At 39.5% G+C, this 26,375-nt stretch overlaps 1 protein-coding gene across 2 annotated transcripts in view; it reads right to left on the bottom strand.

The window, feature by feature from the left end:
* The window catches only part of LOC145766910 (uncharacterized), a 91,916-nt gene that overhangs the window by 20,314 nt on the left and 45,227 nt on the right, over positions 1–26,375 (bottom strand). For both annotated transcript variants that reach the window (XM_082578617.1, XM_082578616.1), the window contains exons 9-11: positions 26,070–26,175; positions 25,341–25,434; positions 16,818–16,978 (exon numbers count right to left, since the gene is read on the bottom strand). In XM_082578617.1, coding sequence (XP_082434743.1) covers positions 16,818–16,978; positions 25,341–25,434; positions 26,070–26,175 — 361 coding nt within the window. The remainder of the gene's footprint in view (positions 1–16,817; positions 16,979–25,340; positions 25,435–26,069; positions 26,176–26,375) is intronic.

A 26,375-nucleotide genomic window follows, 5' to 3' on the forward strand; every position in this document is an offset into this window, starting at 1 on the left:
CAACGGTACATGTTCACTGTTCAGTCGCTGGTGCTTCATGCTTCGCCGAAATATAGCCTCGGCTGAACTCTGCGGTTAAAAAAGCAAATCGACGTGTTCGTGAAACATCAAACAAATAGCTATACTTGTAACATCTTGAGAAATATATTGTGAAACATTGTCGCCAGTGAGGTCTGCTGTACACAATAAAATTATATCTGCAAATGCACGTGTGTAATATTTACTTGTAGAGAAAGTTATTTTACTCTCATAATGCCATTTGTCACAAAAACTATTCGGAAAGTCATTTTGCTGCCTGTACAGAGCAGTGATTTTACTATCCGAAACATTTAAAAAATGACTATCCAGAGCAGTAATTTTACTGATCAGAAACATTTAAAAAATGACTATCCAGAGCAGCAATTTTACTGATCAGAAACATTTAAAAAATGACTATCCAGAGCAGTAATTTTACTGACCAGAAACATTTAAAAAATGACTATCCAGAGCAGTAATTTTACTGTTCAGAAACATTAAAAATATGACTGTCAACGGAAGTAAAAAATACTTCCATTACAGTAAATAAAATTACTACTTAGGAAGTTATTTTGCTGCCTGTCCAAAGGACAGTAAAATTTTTTAACAGTGTAGAAACGGGGTATGTGACAGGCCAAGGTCAGCCACCTTGCATGGGAAAGTCCTCCAACTTCGAAAAGCTCGAGATCTTCATCAACAGTGCCCAACATTACGGCCATGCGGATTCTGTACCCATAATATTCGTCATTTAGCTGTGAACAAAATCCTTAGTTTGAGAGGGGTCATTGAACAATTTTCAATCGAAAATGAAGTGTCTGAAAGCGAAGCAGCATCAGTCCAAAACGAGCCATCCGATGGGGAAGAATCCATAGCTTCTGTCCATGTGAGAAAATTCAATCATGCTAAATCTTACTACAAACTTGTGAACTTAAATTCTGACCAAACCAACGAACCACCAGCCATTCGACACCTGAGTAACTGCAACATCGAAAAAATCAGAGAAGAAAAGCTCATTATGCACAACCCATGCCACAATCAAGCTGTGAAGCGCCACATAAAGCTTGTAACCGAAGCTTCATCAGCAATAGCTGGCTTCAACAGACGTGACAGTCTGATCAGGCTAAAGATTCGGTCACGAAAACTGATGAAGCAATACAATACCAAAAAGCAATTTCAATCTTAGGTCCTCCTGCCGATACCATTTTCCCCTGCATAAAACTGGCATTTAACGTCTGTCGTCTAGGGCTCTAAGCTATTGCAATATTATGAAACCCAATTTCATATTTGTTTGTTGTTACCATCCTGTTATGCTTGCTCTAAAACCACTCAAATGTGTGTTTCATTGGTTAGAGATATATCATACTCATTATGCTGATTTCTTGTGGAGTGATTATGTTATGGTGATGTTAAACTGTGCATAATGCTATGTGTTATTCATATTTGACCTGAAAATTACATTTTGTGAAAATAACCATATATCTAGCAAAATTTCGAAAAAAACTTCATTTGAGACAGATAGGAAAGTGCACATTCTGCTTCTTTTGGCATCAAAATTAGCTCCCTAGCATCACCGCTCACAGAGTTATGGCATTTTTATGGGATTTGACCCCCGCATGACCTTTGCGTCAAGGTTGTCACCTGAGTATTCGAGGCAACTTTCCAAAACCACTTTTAAACTTAGTTTTGAGACCAAAGGCAACTATTGAGAGGGGACGTTTTTTGAATTAGTGATTTTTATTTTTTTCACTCCACCCTAACAACCACGTAGGCACGGAAACACCAAAGGATGAGCGACGTTTAAATGAAAATAGCCGTTCGTGGGGTGTTTCATTTGTAGCAGTACACAACAGTGACCGAATTGAATGCAAAGCATCAGACAATACAAGTTCCCACTGCGATATGTCAAGTTTACGTGATTTCAAAGCAACTTTTACTGCGGACCATATGATCCCATTATACCGCTCACACTGACCATTACCAGGAGCATTGTAGACAGATGTGCGGCTACACGCAATTCCTCTGCTATGCAAGTAAGTGATGAGTTCACGCGAGAGGAATGCAGAGCCCCTATCGGAATGAACATAGGCAGGCATTCCAAACATAAAGAACAATTTGTTCAAACAAGAAATTACAGATTGTGCATCCGTACTGCGACAAGGAAACGCAAATGGAAAGCGTGAAAATTCATCAACAATTGTCAGTACAAATCGATTTTTAGTTGAGGATGGCAAGGGACCCTTAAAATCTAAACTTATACGTTCGAACGGTTGTGTAGCTTTAATAACTTGCGCTGGAGGAGGCTTGTAAAATTTGGGTTTTACTTCGGCACATATACTACAACTTTGTACAACGTTACGAACTTCATCGAGAGAATATGGTAAATTTTTCGCCCGAACAAAATGGTACAAACGAGTACCGCCAGGATGGCATAATGAATCGTGAAGTTTATACAAGGCGTTGCTATGCGTAGTGGCGCAATAAACACGAGAAAGTGCATCGGGGGCAGCGTTACAGTGTCCAGCACGGTATGCTATGTCAAAATCATATTCGCCAAGACTCATGCGCCAATGCAAAATTTTGTCATTCTTGATTTTACCATAGTTCTTTGAGTTGTACATGAATGTTACTGACCTTTGATCCGTAATTATGGTAAAATGTCTACCTGCCAGGAAACACGACTATTTCCGTACAGCCTCCACAATGGCTAAGGCCTCCTTTTCAACACTGGACTGATGACGTTCATTCTTATTGAGCATTCTTGAGAAGAAGGCCACAGGGCGACCTTGGTTTAGGGTTGCTGAGATAGCATTGTCTGAGGCATCAGTTTCTAGCACAAAAGGAAGCTGCTCATCAATAACTCCAAGTGCAGCTGCTGAGAGATCCTCTTTTAATGCCTTGATTCCTTGCAGTGCTTTGTCGTCGAGTGGAAATCTTTGTGCCGCAACTAAAGGTTTAATTTTCTCGGAGCACCCCTGTACCCATTGCGCATAGTAGGCGAACATTCCCACCATGCGCTGGAGCTGTTTCGAGCTTGGCATGTCAAGGACAGGTGTAACACGGTCAGGGTCGGGTTTCCTTACTCCATGTGATATGCAGTACCCCAACAATGTTATGGTCTCTGTACCATAAACACATTTGTCTTCATTTAAGGTTAACCTACATTCTTTGGCTGCATCCAAAAACGTCTTCAAATTTTCGTCGTGTTCCTCGCGCGTATTGCCACATACAGTGACGTCATCGAGGTAAGCGTAGGTTCCTTTGCATTTGTATGTGGAAATAATATCGCTTATAACCCGTTGGAAACAGGGTACTGCATTTTTCAGTCCGTATGGAATCCGTTTGAACTGAAACAACCATCCATTAGCTTCGAAAGCTGTATAATTGCGTTCTTCTGGTTGAAGAGGGATCTGATGATAGGCGCTCCGTAAATCCAAAGTGGAGAAATACTTGTACTGTGAGACATTATGGATAATACTAGGGTTGGGCAAACAACATGACTTTTTTTACAAGGAGTGTTTTTTATGGCCATTTTTCACGCTGATCACGAATCCGTTGAAATTTTTGACTTAGGATGATGTCTTAGGTTGGTAAAATGCAAAAATTCAAAATGGCCGCCAAATTCATGCATTTTTCAGATAAAATTTGATAATTATGTCTTACTAGGTCATGTAATATGTCATTTTTTATGTTTTTAGGGTCACTGATATCGAATATGAGGTCAAAACAATGATACATAATAGCTTTATATTAGTATAGCTAAAACTGTGTATTTTTTATTGAAAAATACTTACTTTTTAATTTCAGAACCATTTTTGAGTTGATTAATCAACTATATCCTTTGTTTTTGATGTTGTACGTTTTTCGTGTCATTACAGATAATCAACAGTGATGTCTGAAACTAGTTATATACTTAATACACGAAGTGACTTTGTGAAAAAAACGTTGTATGGGATGGTTTACCATGAGGAACCTGAAATAAAGACGTTGAGTAAATTACCCGATGGAAGATACATCCTCGGTCGCATGTTAAATGTAATCACAACAAAGAAAGGACAGAAACAACTGACACTAGTAGATAGCAGCAAAATAGTTGCAACTGAGCTTTGCAAAGATTGGGTGGAAAAGAACGTATACCCAGAGTATGAAAGCGTGGTATCCAAAAAGATCAAAAATGATTATGAACTTCTCAGAAATATGTGCAAACAAGATAACAATACACGGTACAAGAAAACGGATGCGTGGATTAGTAAAGTAATGAGTTTTAATGAGAGAATGACTAAAAATGCATACGATGTTCGAACAAAAAACAGCGATTATCAAGCTAAATTAGAGAAGCAGTTTGGAGTAAAAATGACTCCAGAAGATGAAGAATTCTACCGAGATAACTGCTTTGGAAGTTATAAAGCTATTTGTCTATCTACTGTTTCAAGTTACTGGCGAAAACAAAAGCACCGACAAGATACAGGCCAATTATCAGCTAAGAAGAAAAGAGGAGAAATGAAATCTTCTACAATGCGAAAAATGGAGGGTAGGAAGTTGCAGTATGAGGACTCATTGTCTCTGGCTGATGGCGATAATCAATCAATCATGATCAGCGATAAGCAGAAACAAGATGTGGAATTTTCAATGGATAATCTGAACTTTCGTACGTCTTCATCTTCTTCCATCACTACCCGTAGTAAGAAATCGTCCAGTTTACTTGATACTCTGGACAGTGTCAAAAACTTCTACAGTGATCGTTTCCCAAAAGTCAAAGTCAGAGAAAGTCGCAATAAACTCAACGAAAAAATAGTGCGATGTACAATGCAATGTTTCTCGGATTATAAAGTGAGTGCTGCGGATTTAGCCGGTATAATAGTACAAACTGCTAACTTGATATTTGATCAAAACTGGGATTTGAGCACTGAAGAAAATGAAGAATAGGATGATGAATCGAATTCTGAAAGCCAAGAACTAATCTCTTCGCTTCCAAGCGGAAGCTCCGAAGCCGAGACACTTGCACAAAAACGACAAAAATGTACCAAAGATTTGACCTTCGTTTTCCCAAGTAGGAGAACTCTCAACAGATATTTAGAGGATGCCTCACATATGAATTTGGAGATGGTCGCTAATATATGTCTAGAGAAAGAAGACAGTGTTGTAACTGTCGGCCTTGATGACACTACTAAAGCGGCCGGCCATCGGTTGTATGATGTAAAGGCCGACCACATTACAATATCGAGACCCAGTCGTGACAGACGTACCATGACTACTGGTTACACAGAGCAATTGTAGAAGTTAGCAACAAGTAGAGTTAAATGTGCAGACGGTATAAAAACATTCACGTTTGAGAAGCTCAGTGTAGACGAACTGAAAACATCCATCAGAAATGCTATCAAGCCAGAAGACAATATTTCTGTTGATGTCGATATGCTGCTGAAAAATATCCTTTGAAATGCAAAGGACTCTTGTACAAACAAAGTTGTTGACATGCTGGTATCCAGATGTTGAAGTGAAAATTAAAGTAGCTTATGGAAATTTATATCTTAATTTTTCCTTTGAAATTATGGTTCTGCTCACATTTCAGTGCAGAATTTTATCGCAATATGTATCTGGAGCGGTCCAGTTGACCTGTACAAGTTTAAAAACATGATTATCGATATCAGTGACCCTAAAAACAGAAGAAATGACATATTACATGACTTAGTAAGGCATAATTATCAAATTTTAGCTGAAAAAATGTGTAAATTTGGCGGCCATTTTGAATTTTTGCATATTACCAACCTAAAACATTATCATAGATCAAAAATTTCAACGGATTCGTGATCAGCGTGAAAAATGGCCATAAAAAACACTCCTTTTAATGGGACAACAGAGAAAAAGTCTATGTGTGCCCAACCCTAATAATACTCTGCATACTGGGAAGGGGACACGCATCCAGATGTGTAAATCTATTTACGGTCTGGCTGTAGTCCACACACGTTCGCTTTTTGTGGTTTTCGTTTTTGACAACAACCAGCTGCGCCGCCATGGTGAAGAACTGGGTTCTATGATATCGTCCTTAAGGAGTTCAGTAACTTGACTTTCAATGAACTCCAGATCAGCTTTTGAATAGTGTCTAGATTTTGAAGCAACTGGATGACAACCGAGGTCAAATGTTCGAATAATTGCACTGGTTTGACCGCTCTTAACGCATCTAGAACACCTAAGTGTAAAGAGTTATCAGGTCCCCCAAAGTTGAAATTGACACTACGGTGTTGTTTTAGGAACTCACGTCCGAGAATGACATCCCAAAGCAAACCATCCATCACTGAGAATTCGATATCTCGATAGCTCCGATCTAATAGATCCAATGAGGCAGAACAAGACCCAAAAGTATTGACAGATGCGCCTTCATCTGCCAAGTCAATTTTCTCCGTGTTTCTTTTGACAACAGTAAGTTTAGCGAGGCGAGCAAAGTCCATCTTGATGTGGTTACGATAGCACCTGTGTCGATGAGCCCTCTTCCAGAAACGCCATTGATTGTGACAGCAACATTAACTTTGTCGTCATCAAAATTTTGCATAGGACACAAGACAGCAAGATTTGTTGACTCATCACAAGCAGCTGTGTAAGTTTCGGCGTTTCCTTGGAACCCCTCTTCATTCGACTAACTTTAGCGAAATGCCCCTTCTTTTGGCAGTTAAAACAAATGCAATCTTTCGCTGGACAGTTTGCCCGAGAGTGCCGTTTAGCACCACAAAAGAAACACATCTCTAGCTTCATGGCAGCACACTCACTTTTATAAGGCGTCCTTGCGGTAGAAACGTTTTTAGCAAGAGGGCAAGCGATGACATCCTGAGCATCCGGTGTATGGTACGACTCTGCATTTAACCGGGCATCGTTAAGTGCTCGAGCTTTGTCGAATGCTTGCTGAAGTTGCAGCACATTGTCTTCCAGCAGTCTCTGACGAATATACGCAGAGTTAATTCCAGCAATAAAAGCATCTCAAACGGCTGCTTCTTTGTTTTCCTTTAGACCAACGGCTTTAAAATTGCAGTCGGTACTAAGTTCTGCAGCCTTTGAAAAAAATCTTCGAGAGGCTCACCCAGCTTTTGCCGACATGTATTAAGCTTGTGTCTAGCGAAGACCTTTTTTACCGGCTTCAGATAAATCCCTTCAAGACGTGCCAGAACATCGTCATAGGTTGTGGCTTCACTGATGAGCGAGTACATTGAAGTATTTAAAAGGTTGATCAGAACGGCCAGTTTGTAATCGTCAGTAGCGTCGTCGATTCTCCTGACGTAGTTTTGAAAGGTAAGTTTCCAGTGTTCCCACTTCCTAGCAGCTTCAGGTGCATTTGGATCAACATCAAATTCTTTTGGCCTCAAATGCTTATTCATGTTATTAAGTGAATAAATTGTCGTATATAGTAGACTCAAGATTAACCTAACATAAGGCTTTATTCACTTAAAACGAAACATCTGAAAACATAAAGTACAATACAATAAAATACTCTTACGTATAGCTTACACCAAACCACAACCATCTTCACAGCTGACAACACTAACTGAAAGAGCGTCTACAACAAAAGAGAGAGAAACTAAATTAGGACGTTTGCTTTTAGCAGAAGTCGTGAACAGCAAACGGCAAGGAAAGGAGTTGATGCTCAAAGCAGAAACTGTAACAAGAGTTGTTCCTCTCATCACACGCTGTAGACTAGTGTTACAGCTAGGTATGAGCGGATAAGTTAAGTTACCGTGCGGAGGGGCTCAATCAAGACACTTGTCCGCTACAGGTGTCTTGATTTCAGTCGACGGAGGTGCTAGTTTGGGAAAGCAGAGAAGTTGTGGTGGAGAAGATGTTTAGGCCCAAGTGCCTGTCGACCAAGAGACAGAGTGGCTTCTTCACGACGAAGCTCAGCAGGTTGGATGCCAGAAAGAATGGGGTGATTGTCCAATGGTGTGGGACGCATGCATCGGATCACTGTGCACAGGGCACTGATTATGGCAGTAAGCACTGTGGCACCAAACAGGTGCACAGTACTCTGCTGAAGAGTAGACAAGGGCTAAGGATTCTATACGCAAAGTGTCAGCCATCGCCCTCTAGCTGGAGCCTGCCAGGCGCTTGAGTAGCACAGCATGAGATGTCAACTTCTTGCACAGTGACACCAAATGGTGGCGCTACGTGAGCGATCTGTCTAGTGTCACCCCAAGTTACTTTGGTTCGGGGCAGAAGGACAGAGATTTTCCGTTGTTCTGGACGTGTAGCTCACGATCAGCCTCCCGATTGTGTAGGAGGAAAGCTGCTGCCACAGTTTTGGTTTCGCTGTTTCAGTCGGCAGTTCTGGAAATAAGCTGAGAGGGTTTTTATGTCATGGCTCAAGGTGTCTTCTAGATTTTCCCACGACTTTGTGGAGTGGAGAATTGCCAGGTCGTCCGCATAAGCGTATTTTGCGGAGACCGTGGTTGGCAGGTTGTGGGCGTAGATGATGAAAGAAGTTGAGCCAGGACCGATCCCTGTGGGACGCCGTTTATCAGGCGTCTCAGTTTTCGTCGCTGTGAGTTGCTGGTGGTGAGGGTGAACTGAAGCTTCAATTGCTGACAAGTTCCATAATCATACGGACCATATGTCAGTCAGGAAGCAGGCGAAGCTGCTTGCAAGTAAGGCCGCAATGCCATACGGAAAACTCCTTGGGTCCTCTGGTGGCTTGTGAGGCTTAGGGATCGCAACTACTAAAGCTCTTGTTCAGACTTTAGGGATTGTGAGGTGGTGCAAGCGGGAAGAGAGAAATCTATGCAACCAGGACTTGAGGACACGGCCAGCATGGAGCACAAGCTCAGGGCAGATTTTATCTGGCCCCGGGGACAAATGGTTTCACTAGGCGGAGGGTGGTGGCGAATTCTTATGGAGTGAAGTCTTCAGAGATTGTTTCTTCTTGTGGTGTTTCCACTTGCCACAAGGCAGATACTTCCTTGACAACAAGGCGATGCCTTGCAGAAACGTGGCACTGGCGGGGAGAGTTTGCTGAGCGCCCAGTGAGGTTATTGATGATGCTCCATACTTTGCGGCTTGAGTGTGAAAAGTCGATGGTGGTTTGGACAGCTTCGTTCCATCACTCAAGCTTCTTTGCATTCAGCTGCTCAAGTAGTCTGGTGGCGGCAGTGTGAGAAGCAGTACCAGGTGTGACGTTTAGGTAGGAGTGATAGAGAGCCTTACACTCAGAGTCCCAGCATGGTGTATGGCTGGTTCGATGGCCACGTGGTATTGTGGCCTTTGCCGCAGTTATTACAGCATTGCAAAAGTCCTGGTATGCCTCATCTGCGTTGCACGTTTCAGGTGATGGTAACTTTGCAGTAAACTCATTGGTCAAGAGGCTGCATTGATTCCAATCGGCTTTTTTGAAGTTCCATTGCTTTACTGGTGAACTTGGGACAAGAGCCACAAGTTTTGGGGCGATGATGAGGGACGGCCAATGTTAGAACAGCAGGAACTTCTCAAGCACATGTCTGTCTGGAAGAGAGCTGTGGACGCTCACAAAGGCCAAGTCAGGATTTGTCCCTGTTCCCCAGCGACCGGACTGGAAACTGGCTGGTTCCTTTGGGTTTAATAGGATGGCAAGATGGTTTGTAACAGAAACAGAAAACAAAGTTCCAGGTTTAGAAAACCTAAGGTTTTTTCTGTAGTGGAATACAGAAGGCCTATGACATAATGTTTTCCTATTTCTGTCATCACTACAGCTTAAATATTTGGATTGGAAGGTCACATCACGTGTATTGTTTCTCATCTATATTCTGTATGAACGCAAATGATCGAAAAATTGTGTTTTGTTTGTTCTTTGCAAAACACTTTACTTTCATGTCTAGGATATAGTTACAAGCAGAGGTGGGTACCCGCTACTTTTAAAGTAGTGCACTACCCGCTATCGCTACTTGAACAAAAATAGCGCGCGCTACCGCTACTTCTTCCGCTACTTCAAAAACTACCTTAAAAACGAATGTTATCATTCGTTTACACAGTCATTTTAACATCGTTATAGAAAACACATTCTAAGGAAAATTTATTGTTACGCATCTTTCAAAACACGAGCATTTCAAAATGAGAATCAGTAAGTCCTGCCCACTTTGGCTTAAGCACATCTTTTTCAACAGAGAAAAGTTTCTCCACCGCAGTACTGGAAGGAATAGGGGTGTTGTATTTAATGAACAGATATTTTAACTCGGTATTCAAAAAACTCAAGGACTTGCCCTGTCTGAAAAAAAAAAGCCGTCCACAATTGTTGTTTCTTTGTGCACCGACGTTTCACGATGACGCCAATTATCGATTTCATACCTTGATCGCAGGACCGCAGCTCGACACCAGAAAACGAGACTCCCAAAAGACCGAAACTTTGTAACCAAACCGATTATATAGGACAGGGGTCGGCAACCTACGGCCGCCAAGGAAAATCATCCGGTCAGCAGCCCCTTTACAAATTATAGTATTATATGGCCCGGTCAGTGGTAGCCTATACTACAATCGAATGGGAGAACAAGTACACTACTGTTTCACTAATAATTTTGGTAGGCCCACGTCTTTGATTTGCAGCGTTTCTGTTTCTGTAAACAAGGAATTCAACATAAAGGTCTCTGCAGCTAATAAGGCCTGGCCAGTAATAAGATCCACCCCGGATCTTCGTTGTTACAACTCTTTTAAACAAAAGTGGAAGCTCTGATTGCTGCTATGGTGAATTGAGACTGACTGGTGAAGTTTCACAGCCTAAAGTTCAGAACTTTTTGAGTTACGGAAAGTTGAAGTTTGGGGGACTGAAATTGAGTGGTTTTATTATTTTTCACATATTTTAGACTGCTCTGCAGTTAACCAACTGTTTTGACTTCGTTTTTTTTGCACTTTATGTGAAAGATATGTGCATGTTGATGCAGTAAAACCAATAAATTTGAACTTTTTTTTCTGGTTAATGCAAGACTGATGATGATGATCAGATTAGGCTAACATTGGTAATAAGGCGTATGGGCCCTTCCATGGCAGGGTTCGATCTTAGCATTGGTCCTATGGCCAATGTCTAGTGCGAGTTCCCCACGGACCAGTACGAATCGTTTTGCACTGGTCCGACTGTCCAGTGCGAAAATATCATTGTATTATGTCGTTTGATCGTTTAGAGTGCGTGGTTGTCGTTTGCGCTTCTCTTCAAACAACAAAACACGTGATGCGTGCGTGTTAAACCGTAAGAAAAAGACAATCGCAACATCACGTGTTAAATCGTAAGAAATAAGCAATCGCAACATCACGTGACGGTGTTAAATCGTAAGAAAAAGGGTAATCGCAACAACACGTGACACGGGCAGGTTTGACAACATTATGAGCTTAGTAGACCTGGTTCTGAGTATGCCAGCCAGCTCTGCTGAAGCTGAGCGTGGCTTCAGCCAATTGAAAATTGTCAAGACGAAGATGAGGTCAAGGCTCCGGGCTGACCATGTAACAGATCTTCTGACCATCCAGCTACAGTCAGCAGAAATAAAAGATTTCGACCCCAAACCTGCCATACATCCATGGCTGGCAACCGATTCATCTGTAAGGTCAAGAAGGCCCAACACTGGCTATGTGTTTACAAGGCCAGACAAACACACATCGATTCCGATTATGACCCCGTGAATCCGTGAACGTCCCGTCATCAGATTCTGATGATGACCCATCATCGGATTCAGAAATTGAAGAGCCCCAAGTAGATTGAAGACTCAGCGTAGATTGAATGTCTTGCCTAGATAAACTGTTGTTACTGTTATCACCATTGTATATTTCCATGTTATTACCACCATTCATTATAGTCGTTTTAAGGTGGTTTTCCCTGAGTTGGCCTCGTGTTTCCCCACGACAATCTTGTTTTTATCAGTAAACGGGACGGACCAGTGCGATCTCGTGCGGACCAGTGCAAATGGTGAGCCGCTGGTCCGGTTGGCAAGTGCGAAAAAAGTTAAGGTCGAACCCTGCATGAGGTAGGAAATTTGTACCGTTGTGCACCCCTGGTTAAGAAAGTGAGGGGTAAAGACTTAAGTGACCCAAACAAGTGTTGTTACACCATTAATCCAACTTTTTATTGCAATGGAAATATCATAATGTCAGTACAAAAGTACTTTAGCATCCCTACCATATCTAAAAACACAATGTCGTTTGAAAAAAAGGAGCATGGGGGGAGGGAATAGTTGTCTCTGTATATATTAATTATTAGTTCTGTGCCTGTGTTATCGATTAGAAGTTGTTTTGTGGTGCTGTTATTGTGAAATGATACCTTTTTTATCACTTTTGGTGCAAATTCAAACCGGGCCTTATTCACAACGCATGCATCTAATAAGGCCCGCTTGAGATTTTTTTATATTTTTTTAATATTTTGCAACTCCTTTTACTTAGAAACTTGTTTCACAGATATGTTGTTTAGATAGGCCCAAAGTATACTCATGCCAAGCTTCGTTCAAAATTATGCAGTATTTAGAAAAATATTAAGGTTTGAAAATTAGCGACCTTATTAGCTGCAGGTGCCTATAAAACATATTGTTTTTTCCAATTTAATGCGTCAAGCAAAAAACGGCAAAGATATTTATTGATGGCGAATTTCGGAGAAGATGCATGATGGAGGACGTTATTGAAAACAAATCTCTAGAGAAAAAAAAAAAAAACTATTTTTCAAATATAAGTTTTTCAGCAAAAACCGTAAGTCAAAGAAAAAAAGAGATATCTGAGAACATAAAATCTAGTAAAAAAGTTATTATAAATCTATAGTTCTTCTCAATGGCGATAGATGAAAGCAGAGACACGACAAATAGATCTACAGCTAAACTGGTAGTGGTAGTATTTGAGCGTGGAGTAAACAAAGATTTTGATGTTCAAGAACTTGTTTAGCTGATTCCTGTCAAAACCAATAATCTAAATCCATTACGTCAACGCTTTGAAATCATAAGTCTGAACATATCAAAACTGGTATCAGTAGGCTACGGCCGCCAGCAGATTTTTTTTTCACACGAGAATTCTGTCTCATTTGCATATTTTGGTAAAAGTTTGCATTAAAACCGTGTGAATGCAACACTTTTTTGTTGGCACGGTTGGTTCAGTGGTTTCATCCTCTGCCTATTGTTCGTGAGAACGAGGGTTCAACGCCCGTCGAAGTCAAACTTTTTTTTTCTTTAAATTAATTTTTGCGATGCACAAGAGCTTTTCAAAAAAAGTAGGGTTAGGAAAAGCTTATACTTTATTATCATTGCAAAATTTCATTGGCAAATAGTTATTTCGCAATCTGAATCAAACAATCTCTCAAAACACTTTCGGAAAATCTTACTTTTAGAGTGACTAGAATCAATGAAAGAGAAACCTCGTGGGAAAAAAAATTTTGCGGCCGCCAAGACCATGTAAACTAGGGTGGAGTGAAAAAATTTGTTTCTCTCAAATCAAAAAAGAGGGGTTCTAAAAACTTGTCATTTGACCCAAAATCACCATTAAAACTGATTTTGGGGTGTGGCACTTTTAATTGGCCGTGCCACCCGACCCTAGGGGTCGCGACGGGGTCAAATTTCATGAAATCCGCATAACTTTACAACCGTACATGCTAGAAACTTGAAATTGGTCTTTAAAGATTCACAAATTACATGTTTCTATCTGCTCTAAGAGCGATTTTTACCCTAAGTGCAACAGAAAACGTTTTATCAAAAAAAAAACTGATATTTTATCATTTCGCTCTCAACCATAATAAGTATGTACTGTGTGCATTGTGGAATCGTCTATTTTAGAATCTATTACATAGAGGAACAACATAGACTATATTTCAAAATCCATTCACAATCACAATCAATCCTGGAAGAGCACTATGTCATTGTTGGAGAACCAGGCGAGTATTATTTGATCCATGTCACACCTGAGGATGGGAAAGAAAGAACAACTGCAAATACCGTCAATGATGCCATAAAGTACACTGAACTGGGTGACAAACTTGCAGTTGTAGGAACTGATGGCACGGCAGCAATGACCGGATCATACAATGGCTTAATCAGAGCATTGGAAGAGAAGGTAGAACATCCATTGCAGTGGGTGATACTGATATGCCTTCTACACTGCCATTGCGACATGTGCTTGTTGCTATAGACGGGACAACACATAATACTTTCTAAGGAAAGATTGGATCAAAACTAAATGGTTGTGCTTTGGATTGGCCAATTCAAAAATTCAAACCAATTTCCAACCAGAACTTTCCATTATTGCCCAATAAGGTTGTCGCTAACCTCAGCATAGACCAGCATTATGCTTACAGAATTTGTTGGGAAACTCTCCTTGGTCATGTGGATGATGATTTAGCAATGTTGGAGATAGGGCCAATTTTCCACTCGAGGTGGCTCACACTTGCATGCAGAATCCTGCGGTATTATACTTCAATATCAAAGCCGTCCGCAAACCGGCATACTTTGGCTGAATTTTGCTTAAAGGTATATATACTTCCACATGGTTTCAAATCAAGCACAAAGATAAAATATCTGATGGGCCAAAGACTCTGTTCGATCTTGTCCAGAGTTGAATCGTCCAGTTCCCGTCCAAAAAAGTTAGGGGAATTTCGTTAAAGGTTGTGCAAAGAAATGCATTCTTTGCACATCCGGAGAATATTCTGGTGGGACGGCAGTGAAGAAATTTGCAGAATTGCTGTGAACAAAATATTGGCGATGAGAGGATGTTTACAGCAACATGGAGTCAACATTTCACCGAATGACAACTTTGAAGGTGATCTGGAACAATCAGATGAGAAGACTGGTACAAATGTTAGTTCCAGTGTGCGTTGGTTTCTTGTTCCTAAAATTAACATCAAGGCGAAGGAGTACAGTATTACAAGCTTATCAATCTAAATGACCCTGGGATTTGTGAACCTCCACTGATCAAAGCTCTAAGTCGATCCCCACTTGAAGAGATTTGAGATAGTCCATTGCGCCTTCAGCATCCTTGCCACAATCAAAGAGTTAAACGGCACATAAAGTTGGTGACAGATGCATCATCCTCTGTAGCAAGGTATGACAGGCGTGACAGTTTGATCAGATAGAAAATTAAATCTAGACGTCTGATGAAACGCTTTGACACAGAGTAACAATTGCTTCATGAACATTGAACAATGAACAGGCATAGAATACTGAGCAGTGACCATACAGAGTTACTTATTGTTGCTGTACCTTTGAGTTTCATACAATTTGGGTAGAGAGGTAACTCTTTTAAACCATACACAGACATAACTCAGCAACAACATTACATTTAACATTATAAAAAACAAAAAGCAAACGTTTTCGGCTAGTCATACAGCCCTTTTCAAGCCTATAAGAAAAACACATTTTAAAAGAAATGCTAAAGAATCATACAGTGTCACAGCAAAATATGGTCAAATCTAAACATTTGAGAAACTGCCTCGCTCACACAAATTGATAACTTAAAATTACACAGCACAACGGGTCAAGTATTTGAGAGGTAAAATTAATTAATTGTTCAGAAAATTTTCTTTTCGCTTTTTGTTTTTTATAATGTTAAATGTAGTGTTGTTGCTGAGTTATGTCTGTTTATGGCTTTGAGTTTCAGTTCATCAACATGCCTGAAGTGTCAAATGGCTGTGTTCTATATTCTTGACTGGGCTATACATTCATTTACAACTTTAGGTCAAGAAATTTGTTTAATTCCCACTTTTCTATTTCTAAAAGTGCTTTTTTTTGCATGCATTTCATCGACTCACAATGCTTGATGCTTGTTTAATACAAATATCAGTTTTTTTTTGATAAAACGTTTTCTGTTGCACTTAGGGTAAAAATTGCTCTTAGAGCAGATAGAAACATGTAGCTTCTGAATCTTTTAAGACCAATTTCAAGTTTCTAGCATGTACGGTTGTAAAGTTATGCGGATTTCATGAAGTTTGACCCCGTCGTGACCCCTAGGATCGGGTGGCACGGCCAATTAAAAGTGCCACACCCCAAAATCAATTTTAATGGTGATTTTGGGTCAAATGACAAGTTTTTAGAACCCCTCTTTTTTCATTTGAGAGAAAAAAAATTTTTCACTCCACCCTGTAAGTTTGGCTTGGGCCCGCTATTAAAAAAGGTTGCCGACCCCTGATATAAGCTGTATAATATAGCTGCTTGACCACGCCAATGTTGCCAAAAAAACGAGTATTTTTTTCACTTTAAATTAAAAAGTAGCGGGTAGCGAGAGTGCGACTGAAAAAAGCAGCGCCTTTCCCGCTACGCTACTTTGGAAAAAAATAGCGCCGCTACTCCAACTAAAAAGTAGCACCGCTATCGCTACTTTTACCAAAAAAGTAGCACGCTAGTTCCCACCTCTGCATAAGAAGTCAAAGGTGTTCAAGAGACATATTAGCAATCCTATCAAAGTATGAAACGTAAGCTCTCATATGCAACAATTTGCTTACAACTGACTATTCTATCATGCTACAACATTAAATAACTCAAAAAATTAGATCATATGGGGAAAATTGAATCAGGAAAAAAGAAATCCAAATCTCTATGAAGTTGATTTGCAATTGTTGGTTACCAAACATTGAAACATAGAATGACTAACATATGACGAGGAGTCTGCAGCCAAATTGCTCGAAATAAACTGTTTTAAGATGTGGTTTGGCTTTATTGCAATGCGTAAGGTTTCTCTTGGCCAACTATGTAATGTTTCAACTATGTATTTAATAATTTCTTGCGTAATGTTTATCTTGACCAACTATAGCAACTGCTTGACCCAACAAAGGTTTAATGATTAAACTTTAATCAATGTCGTGTTTAAATCAGGCTAATGTAAATATAGGCTGCAACACAAATTAATCAATCTACCAGTGTGTATCCTGCAGTGTTCCATCAGCTTGTTTTTCCTGGGGAAGGACCGGCCACAGACCTCACACACGAAGGGCCGACTCTGTTGGTGGATGTCAGTTACGTGACGTACCAGGCCGCTCTTGTGAGCAAACTTCTTGTCACATTTCGTGCAATTGAACCTGCAAACAATATATCATTGTTGAAATGTGAATACCCTGTATTCGTCCTTAAATCCTACCTCACCAGCTTAGTCAATCCTAAGGAGGACACATGAACGTGCAATCTTTAAGCAAGAGAAAATGCTCGATAAATCCCATCTAGAATTATACATTGAATGTTATGTTTAGATGTGAATGAACTTTAAAATTTTTAAGTAGAATAAAATAAATTTTCTAGTAAAATTTTCAAAGCAAGTTTCCTCCTCGTAACTCACTCCAACCGTTCTTCGGCACTCATTGTCCTTGCTTTTAATTATGATGATAAAGCAACACCAACTTTTCTGATGCGAGTCTGGTTGCTTTAGTATCCAACCAATGTCCTATTATCCAATTGTAAAAACATTGCCAGATTCACATCTGGATGACCAAGCACTGGAACAGACCCAGACATGGTCTTTACTAGTGGCGGCCGAGACAAATAATTTCAGACAAATGGCGCTAGAGACATTCACTGCCGTAACACCAACCCTCACTCAATAAACCAACACACCTCATTAGCTCAGTGGTTACGCGCTCGGCTCAAGGTCACACGGCGCAACTTCGACTCTCGGGGTGTGCGCTTGAGCAACGCATTTCAGGACTGCTCTCCATTCAGCGGCATCTAGTGAATGGAATAATTCCCCCGCAACAACACTTAACAATCGGAAAACTTCACTCTGCCAATCTCGGTAACCGTCCTGCGTCAAGAGCTTCTACAAGTATGCGAAACTACTAGGAATAACCTATCAAGGCTTTGTCATTCCGAGGATAAAGATTCAAACCAATCAAACAACCATCCCAATCGTTGTACTGCTTCAGACTTTCGCTACAGTCTTAGGCTGCTTGAAACAATCCATTGTTTGTATAACCCGATATAACCATACACTGTGTTGTGCAAGTGACTCTGTTAAATATTTCTCAGCTCCCACAATGTCAAGAACATCTGCACCTGATAAGTCGCTTGAAAAAACATGATCCGGAAAGGAAAGAACGTTGGACAGAGACGACCCGATCTATCGATTTCTCATACTCACGCTGCAAAGCATGAAACATTCTTAACCATCTTGATAAGAATATCCATTCCATGGCTATCTTTATCTTCTGCCTGTTTTATGTCTCATTTCACGGAAGAGGTAGGACGGGGTCTGGAAAGGCACATATTCAGTCTCCACTCAACACCATCAAGGTAGCTAGTGTTGGTCATCTAACACGGCTTCCTGTCATCATTTATTGTATCAGCCCACGTCTTCCTGGGATGTCCAGGTTTCTGGCACATCTTGGCAGTGATGTCGGCATGGCACATCTCGGCAGTGATTTATGCATCCGCTGCTTCTTTCAACATGTCCAAACCAGCGGTTAAAGCGAAGGAAATCCTCGATCTGTGGCAAGCCCAGCCTAGCAAGTAATGTGTCTGAGCTGGTGTACTGGATCTCTTGTGGTCTGATGTTGCAGATCTGTCGCATCATTGCGTGGTCAATATGCTATCCCGACAATATCTTATTTCAACTGACATGATTGCATCACAGAAAAGACAAAAATGGAACATGTATCTGACTGATGTGTGGCGAGGTGCCAAACCTCTCGAAGATAAATACAACAAAGTATTCAAGCCTTCATCAGAGCAACTCAAGTAGCTCTCAAATACTGACACCTAAAATTCTATTAATTGCTCTGTGTTCACGATTTGTTTACAAGGTATATTCTAAACTTATGTAGAGTATTTTTCTAGTAAACTAGGTAGTTGAAGACTCAGATTAAGTGGACGAAAAGGTAAGAAAATAATCTTCGTGTTCACCTTCAGGTATGCCTTTGAAATATGTATAACCTGTTTTTAACTGACGAATTCCAATTATTAGAATATTGGGATGAAACCATGGCTTACGTAATACAGGCCTTGCAATCGTGCGAGCTGGAGTCCAAGCTGGAGGCGAACAAAAACTCATGTCTATAACTTGCTAAACACACTTTTCAAGGCTTGTTTGCCCATTTTGTTAAATTCTGCTCGATTGATACCATATCAGTAAATAATAATCAATTTTTTTAATTAAACTGATAAGTTATATGCATTCTACGTTTGATTTACAATGAATGACACATTTAAATAAAACACATAGTGGAATAAAAGGTGTTAAATGAAATGGTACAAATGCACACAAGAAAACAATATTTCTTGGTCAAGCATAATCTGCTATTAATAACGTTGATTCAACGTCAGTAACGCAAATACAAGCACAACACAAAAGCACAATGAAAGACAATATGTATGGGTCATTCTATTATAATACAGTCGAAATTTTGTAACCCATCCTCTCAGAATTTCTTCATTTTTTTAATATGTTAGAGCTATTAGGAAAAGATGAAGATTGGCATTTGTACTGTCAAAATCCATCAAGCGGTTTTCAAGATATCAACGATTATATTTTTGCCACTAAAGGCGCTATTTTCATATCATGAAGAAGAAATAAAAAAAAAGCTTAGAATTCTTATTTTTTATGATACAGAATTCCAGAAATAATAAAAATATGTATTCTTATAGTTTTTGGGGTTGTGAAAAGAGCAAAGGAAAACACTTTTTTATTGTACAAAAGTTTTGGGGTACTTCATTTCAATGCCCCATATTTCAAATCTGCAAAAAGAATTTTTCCTCCAACTAATGCATGCTAAACTGTCACGAAAAGCTACCTGCTTCATGTAGAAAAGTATGATAAATGCATTTTGTTGCAAGCTTCTGCAATTGACATGAATTTTTCATTGCTACAGTATATTCATGATGCTTTTAATCAATAGACTTGAAGTGTCATACAATTAAGGCACTAATGATGCTCTACAGTAGTAGAGCGAAACGCATATGCCATAAATAGGGCACTGCTGATTATTGATTTTTTAATAAAAAATACATGATCACACAGCATATGCATCATGGTGTCATAGCACGGTAAATGTTCAATTTGATTGGTGACAGATTTTGATTTAAAAGACTTTCATTAAAAAAGTGCATCAAGTGCACCTTCGTTATCTGTAATTGCAAATTCTGATCTGTCAGCTTCAGATGTACTTGAAGATTAGCATGCATCATCACACTCATCCGTGTCAGACGGGTTGCCCTTGGCTAGAATATCAAGCTCTTTTTTGGCTTGTTTTTGGCAAGTGATGCACAATTTCAATCCGGGTGTAATTGCATTGTGGGTTTTTATCAAACTTCTTGACATGAGTATTTAATGTAATTGATTGGCGTGCTTTGGGAAGCTTAACTCCATGGAATTGTAAGAGATTGCAGCATCCCGTTTGTCTCTTTTCAAATCGCGCAATATGTATACTTAATAATGATAAAGGCATATCTTTGCACTTGAGTCAAAAATGCAATCTTTCACTTTGACTCCCGCTCTGCATTATGCAAGTTCTAGTTCGTTTCAACTGTGCAATGGGTAACAATTTTTGTCGTTTGGTATACCACGTTTTATGACATTCATCCGACTCCTTTGATTTTCCAATAAAGCACTTCTCCAGTTCCATAACTTTGACATGTACTGTAAATTGTAGCAATAATGTTGTGTATTGTACAGTATGTTCTACAATAAGTTATTTGCCTATTAAATTCCTAAACGTCATGATAGTAACACACAACACATTGAGCACTCTGAAAGCATTGATCACTATCATATACAGTATTAGTAGTAGTCGAAGTCTCATTAACGACGAGAATCAAAGCAAATAGCCTTGTCATTTTGTTGTTGATGATTTAGCTAGCTTTCCACACTTAATGTCATTGTTACAATCAGCTGTTGCCTGAATTAGGATTAAAGTTAGGAAGGGTTAAGGTAGGGTTTAGAGTTAGGAATAAGATTATGGTTTTGATCTTTGCCCAGGACTAAAAAGAATTTCTAAACTACAAGTTTTTGTTTTAAACAGCTTTAATCTTTTCTCAAATTAGGGCAGAATTCCTTATCTGGCAACACTATTGAGGCTATTATTACACTATATACCGGTAGTGTAAATATAACCACAGCCTTCTTAATAACTGAATAACTATTGCTAAATTGAATTAACAAATTCAGTCAAGCTTCACAAGTCATTCCATTCATTGCATGAAAAAAATGATAAATTCTTGCAATGAACAATAGACAGTCATACCAAGTAACCAACTGCAAAAGTTTAAAGGACTATGCATTTATCATATCTTTGGCAAGAAGTAAGTAATAATTGCAATTCATCACATAACATTTACGCCCCATTATGAATTAATTGTTATTAAGTTACCTAAATATAACATGCGAGTAGTTAATTATATGAGTTTATTCAAGCATAGGCTTACCATTTAAGTTCCTTATAGGCTATTAACCTATTCCTGATCAGTAACATATTATACAAAAACTAAAGTTTTAATCTCTTGCTTTCACCTAGCCCTGCGCAAAGATAGCCTACTCTCTTGGTAAAATTCTCTGTCAAAAACAAACATGCATTAAGAGTAACTTCTACTCTGTAATTTGTTTATTAAAATTTTTATCAAATCTTGATTGCTGAGAACCTGGCTGTACCGTACCTATAGTAGGGAAGTCCTCTTTGATGTTTTGACTGTTCAAGGTTCAGCTACAATGAAAAAACTACACCTATCTAGCAACTTAATGATTGTGAGAAATCTAATGTACGTACAACAGTTAGTGAATATTCACCAGCTACAACATTAGCTTATAACATTACCAACATTAATAACTTGTATAGTAGACTATACTTTGCTGCTGTCAAAAATTCGAATCTTCTTGCTTGCAGCATAAATTCCAGTTTTCCCAATCATTATCTTCACAAAGACCGATTCAACATGTGGCGTGGTTGTTAATAACTCGAACAAATGGCTACTTTAATATACGTTTGTACAAATTATACTTCTATAAGTTACACATACAGTAGGGTGAACTACCCTAATTTGGGCATGGCCCTAATTTGGGCATGTTTGTACTTTATCAGGTGTGACAGGTTCAGCCTTGGTGATGCAATGATTATTTTTGCATGATTATGTAGGGCACATATCTCTCACTTCTCAATAATATTGATTTAGTGCATTTCATTAGCCGTCCTTGCAGTTATAGACCATGAGTGATGGAAAGTAAGGAAAACTTTGCGGGAAGTACCGCTCCTACTCTGATAGTGACTTGACAAAGGCAATGAAACTTGTATGCGAAGGAAAACTTTCGCAAAGAAAGTCATCATTGGACTTCAATATACCCCGTCAAACTCAAATAGGTTGTTGAACAACAAAAACTGCTCTAAACGTGGTGGTGGGAGGCCAACAACCTTTACTCATGAAGAAGAAAAAGTTCTCGTCACCACTCTAATGGATATGGACAGTTGGGGATTCGCCCTCACTGAAATGCAGCTGCTAATGTGCTGAAATATTTTGTTGAACTAACCGGAAGAAAGAACGTTTTCAAATGTGGAATACCTGAAAGAAAATTCATGAGACTGTTCTACCAGAGGTGGAAGAACGAACTATCTAAGAGGCGACCAGAGTATCTCACCATGGCTCGCGCTACTGCATGCAACGCCACAATCAAGATTTGATAACCTTTATCTGTCCTTTTCTTTTTTTAAAACACTTTCATAATGCCCAAATAAAGATATTAGGTGCTAAATTGAGCTTTACTTCATTTATCGTAGTATGCCCAAATTAGAACCAATAATGCCTAATTTGGGCATAGTGGCCACCAAAAAAAATATGCACATTTGTTCCTCAGTTACAAAAGGTGGATGTTTTGTTTCTATAGAACAGCATAGCCAAGTGATCTGTTGCACAATTGAAATAGTAAACTCAACCCTACCCGTAGAATCCACGGCACTATGTAACAAAACATGCCAAAATATGCCCAAATTAGGGCAGTTCACCCTAATAAATAAAAAATTGTTCAAAAAAAATCAAAAAAATCAACACTACATTGCTATTTCATAACCAAAATAAGGAAAACGCCCCCTTCTAGTTAGTTGGCTATTTTCGTAAAATATTTTCTGAATCAATCGTTGTGACGATACATGCGAGAAATACTTCGAGATCGCGGAGGAGCAATTTTTTTCTATCTCTTTATTATCTTATCGAATCTGAGAGAACTCTTTACTGCAAACAGTGTAGAAGCAAGCTTCGCCTCCAGCTTGGACTCCAGCCTGCACGATGGCAAGTGGATGAAACCTATGAAAATTACAAATGCATTGCAACTGTGTAAATTCAAAACCTAATTTCTCTTCTCACAGAAATTATGTCACGCTTGCTGTTAACAAATGCCGCTCTCACATGAAATGCATTGCAAGTGTACAAATTCAACATCTAAATTCTGCTCTCACGGAATTTAACCTTTACGAAAACTATTCCCAGCCCAACACACATCTACAAAACAATCAAGTTGCTTCAAGCCCACCTTACACCGCTAACTCAGCCTATTGATTCCCTAAACTTTCTTGAAATAGAAGCTCTAGTCTATACAATCAGGACAATTACGGTTTCGAAGATCCGCAATCAATCCAGATCGCTATCAGTGCTTCCCAACTTGACAATGAAAGCATTCAAGATTTCTTAGAGTGCAGTCATGCGTCTTTCCCTACTAACTGTTAGCCTACAATTGTCAATTTCCCTAGTAAACCATCTTATAATTACACACCTGTACAGTACACCTGTATATTATTTGCATAGATCGGCCACCCCCACTAGTAGGGAACAAACCGGCGATGGACTATGATGATGATGATCACGGGTAACCGCCTTATGTGATATAATGCACCTATTGTGATATGAATTATCTGTTTTGCCGTAGGGAGAAAAGAGTGTAACAAGTACCATTTATCTAACTGACAAATTCCAATTATTGGAACATTTTGCCGAAACCTATGAGAATTACAAATGCATTGCAACTGTGTAAATTCAAAACCTAAATTCTGTTCTCATGGAATTTAACCCCCCACATCCGTATTTTAGAAGCGACTTGTAACACTTCCGCTTTCATAAATCCCGCCGTGATGTTACTGTTACAAAAACCCTAACCAAAAGAACTTCCATTATCAAAAGAGAAGGAACGACTCATGAAACAGGAGGGAGTTGAGTAACCAAATTGAAATTAAACCTCACAACGGGAGAATGTCGCTTTTCTTGCACCCGTTGCAATGAACTAAATTGAGTAGACATGATGAGCATTGCTTAATTTCCAGAGTAGGAGCTTGTAACCTTGATTATCGTAAAATACATTTAACTTCAATATACCGGACTTGTTTAAATTGTAGGTAATCATATCCTAAACAGAAACACCCTAAATTAACCTCAACTAGGGACTCCGGGTCTTTTAACGAGCAGATACCCTACACAAGAAAAGAAAGAACCAGAAAAATACCTACACTTTCAAGTATCTTGCCAAAGAGACACGAGACAGGCACAAGCTCTTGAGCGGTGCCGAACCAACGCCCTTTCGAGTGCCGTACCAGGGCTCTCACCACTCAGGTATGCAGCTGACAATCATACTAAAAAGCTCAGGCTCAAGTATTTTAAACCTGTGTGATGTTTACTGTTTGCCTCTATATCCCAAGCAATTTAGCTAACACTTTATGGCCTCACTGCACCTCTTATGTGCATTGCCTCGTCCATTCTGTTTTATTATTTTTGAAGTTGTCATCCAAATGCTTGCGCCTCACATCATTGCATCGTGTTATATTACAGAACAGCAGGTTTCCTAACTACTGTACAATGTACATGCATCATCAAACAAATAAAAACACACTTGTGCTATGTTTCTGTATACCGCACCTAAGTAGTGCCGTATACCGCACCTAAGTAGTGCCACAGTGCCGCACCTAAGTAATTGGAGTACTGTTCGTTCGATTATGCTGCTCAGTTACACAGCTCGGTAGCGGCAAACACTTTAAAGATCTCTGTTCATTACAGATATTCTAGAAATGACTATTGATGGATGTAGGATGTCATACCTCAGTAAGAGATTGCCAGACGCTCCCAAGTAGCAATGGAACATAATCTTCAGGAAACAGATCGATATAGCTTTAGACCAGCAAGCTTTGGCCATATGGTCCCATACTGTATCGAGTTTCGGGAAATGATACAAGGTTTTCATCATACTAAGCTTTCGCACTATCGAGAGTAAGGTGGCCAGTTCCTTTCTAGGTACTTACGTCCAGTCATCCACCCAGTTCATTACACCCTCGGTAAAGGTGAGCAGTGTTCAATGTTCATCAACAACCGGCTATAGCCGGGTATCGAACCTCATTTAAACCATTGGAAAGCCAAAGCTTTATACACTGCAAAATCTCACTACCTTATAAAATATCATAAAGTAAGCCAATTGTAATCTTGTCAACTCACCTTTTAAATCCTGTATGTTGAGACTCATGTTCTTTTGCATGTATCTTCTGTGTAAACGATTTCCCGCACACTGAGCAAATATATGCCTTCACACCTACAATCATCAACCCAGCGAATTCAGTGGTGGCAGTAAAATAAAATATGTACACAAGTCATGGCGATCTATACTACTGGCCTTGCCAACGTGGCAACAGCCAAATAATGTGGGGGCCTATTAAATTTTGGCAACTAACAAGTATTAGGCGTAAAAAGGAGTCTTTGCATGAATTATTACTAACAAACAAATACTTCTGGATTGGAAAACGATTTTTTTAACATACTGAGTGTTTTGAAAGTTGGGTCACTATTGATTTCGTGTACCTCGATGATATCTTGATTCTCATGGTATTCTTTACATGTAGCTATTGTCCTGCTTTCTTGCCACTTATTTTAATAATTTAACATCTTAATTACGTTTTGGCACTGTATTTGCAAATTTTAGGCTAAAAACATTACTTGACCAATGAAAATTGCTGAATTATATGTTGTAACACTAATCTCAGTTGGTGAATTGAATTATCGCATAGGCCCCTACATTATTTGGCTGTTGCCACGTTGGGAAGGACAGTAGTATAGATCGCCATGACACAAGTGAATTTGTGAACAAAAAACATCAAAATCCTTAGGAAGTGATAAAAAGTGACAATCATTATTATGAATGACAATACACACTAGACATGATAAACTTACCAGAGTGGATGAGGCGATGGGTCGATAAACTACTCTTGTATGGGAATTTCTTGTCACATATATCACAACTGTAGAGTTCCTCACCAGTGTGTGTGCGCAGATGCAACTGGAAACATAAACAAGTTCAACAGGACACGCATGCCTGAAACGATCTGCTAATATTCGGAGAATCCCAATTCCGAGACAGCCTTTTTCCGGAATGGCCCGTTTCGGCTAGTCCGATTCGGCTATTACCCTATTCGGCTACAGCCTGATTCGGCTGGTCCGATTCGGCTAATCCGATTGGGCTAGTTCCCTATTTGGCTA

The sequence above is a fragment of the Aplidium turbinatum genome, chromosome 3 (genome assembly GCF_918807975.1).
Source record: "Aplidium turbinatum chromosome 3, kaAplTurb1.1, whole genome shotgun sequence".
Classification (NCBI taxonomy): Eukaryota; Metazoa; Chordata; class Ascidiacea; order Aplousobranchia; family Polyclinidae; genus Aplidium; species Aplidium turbinatum.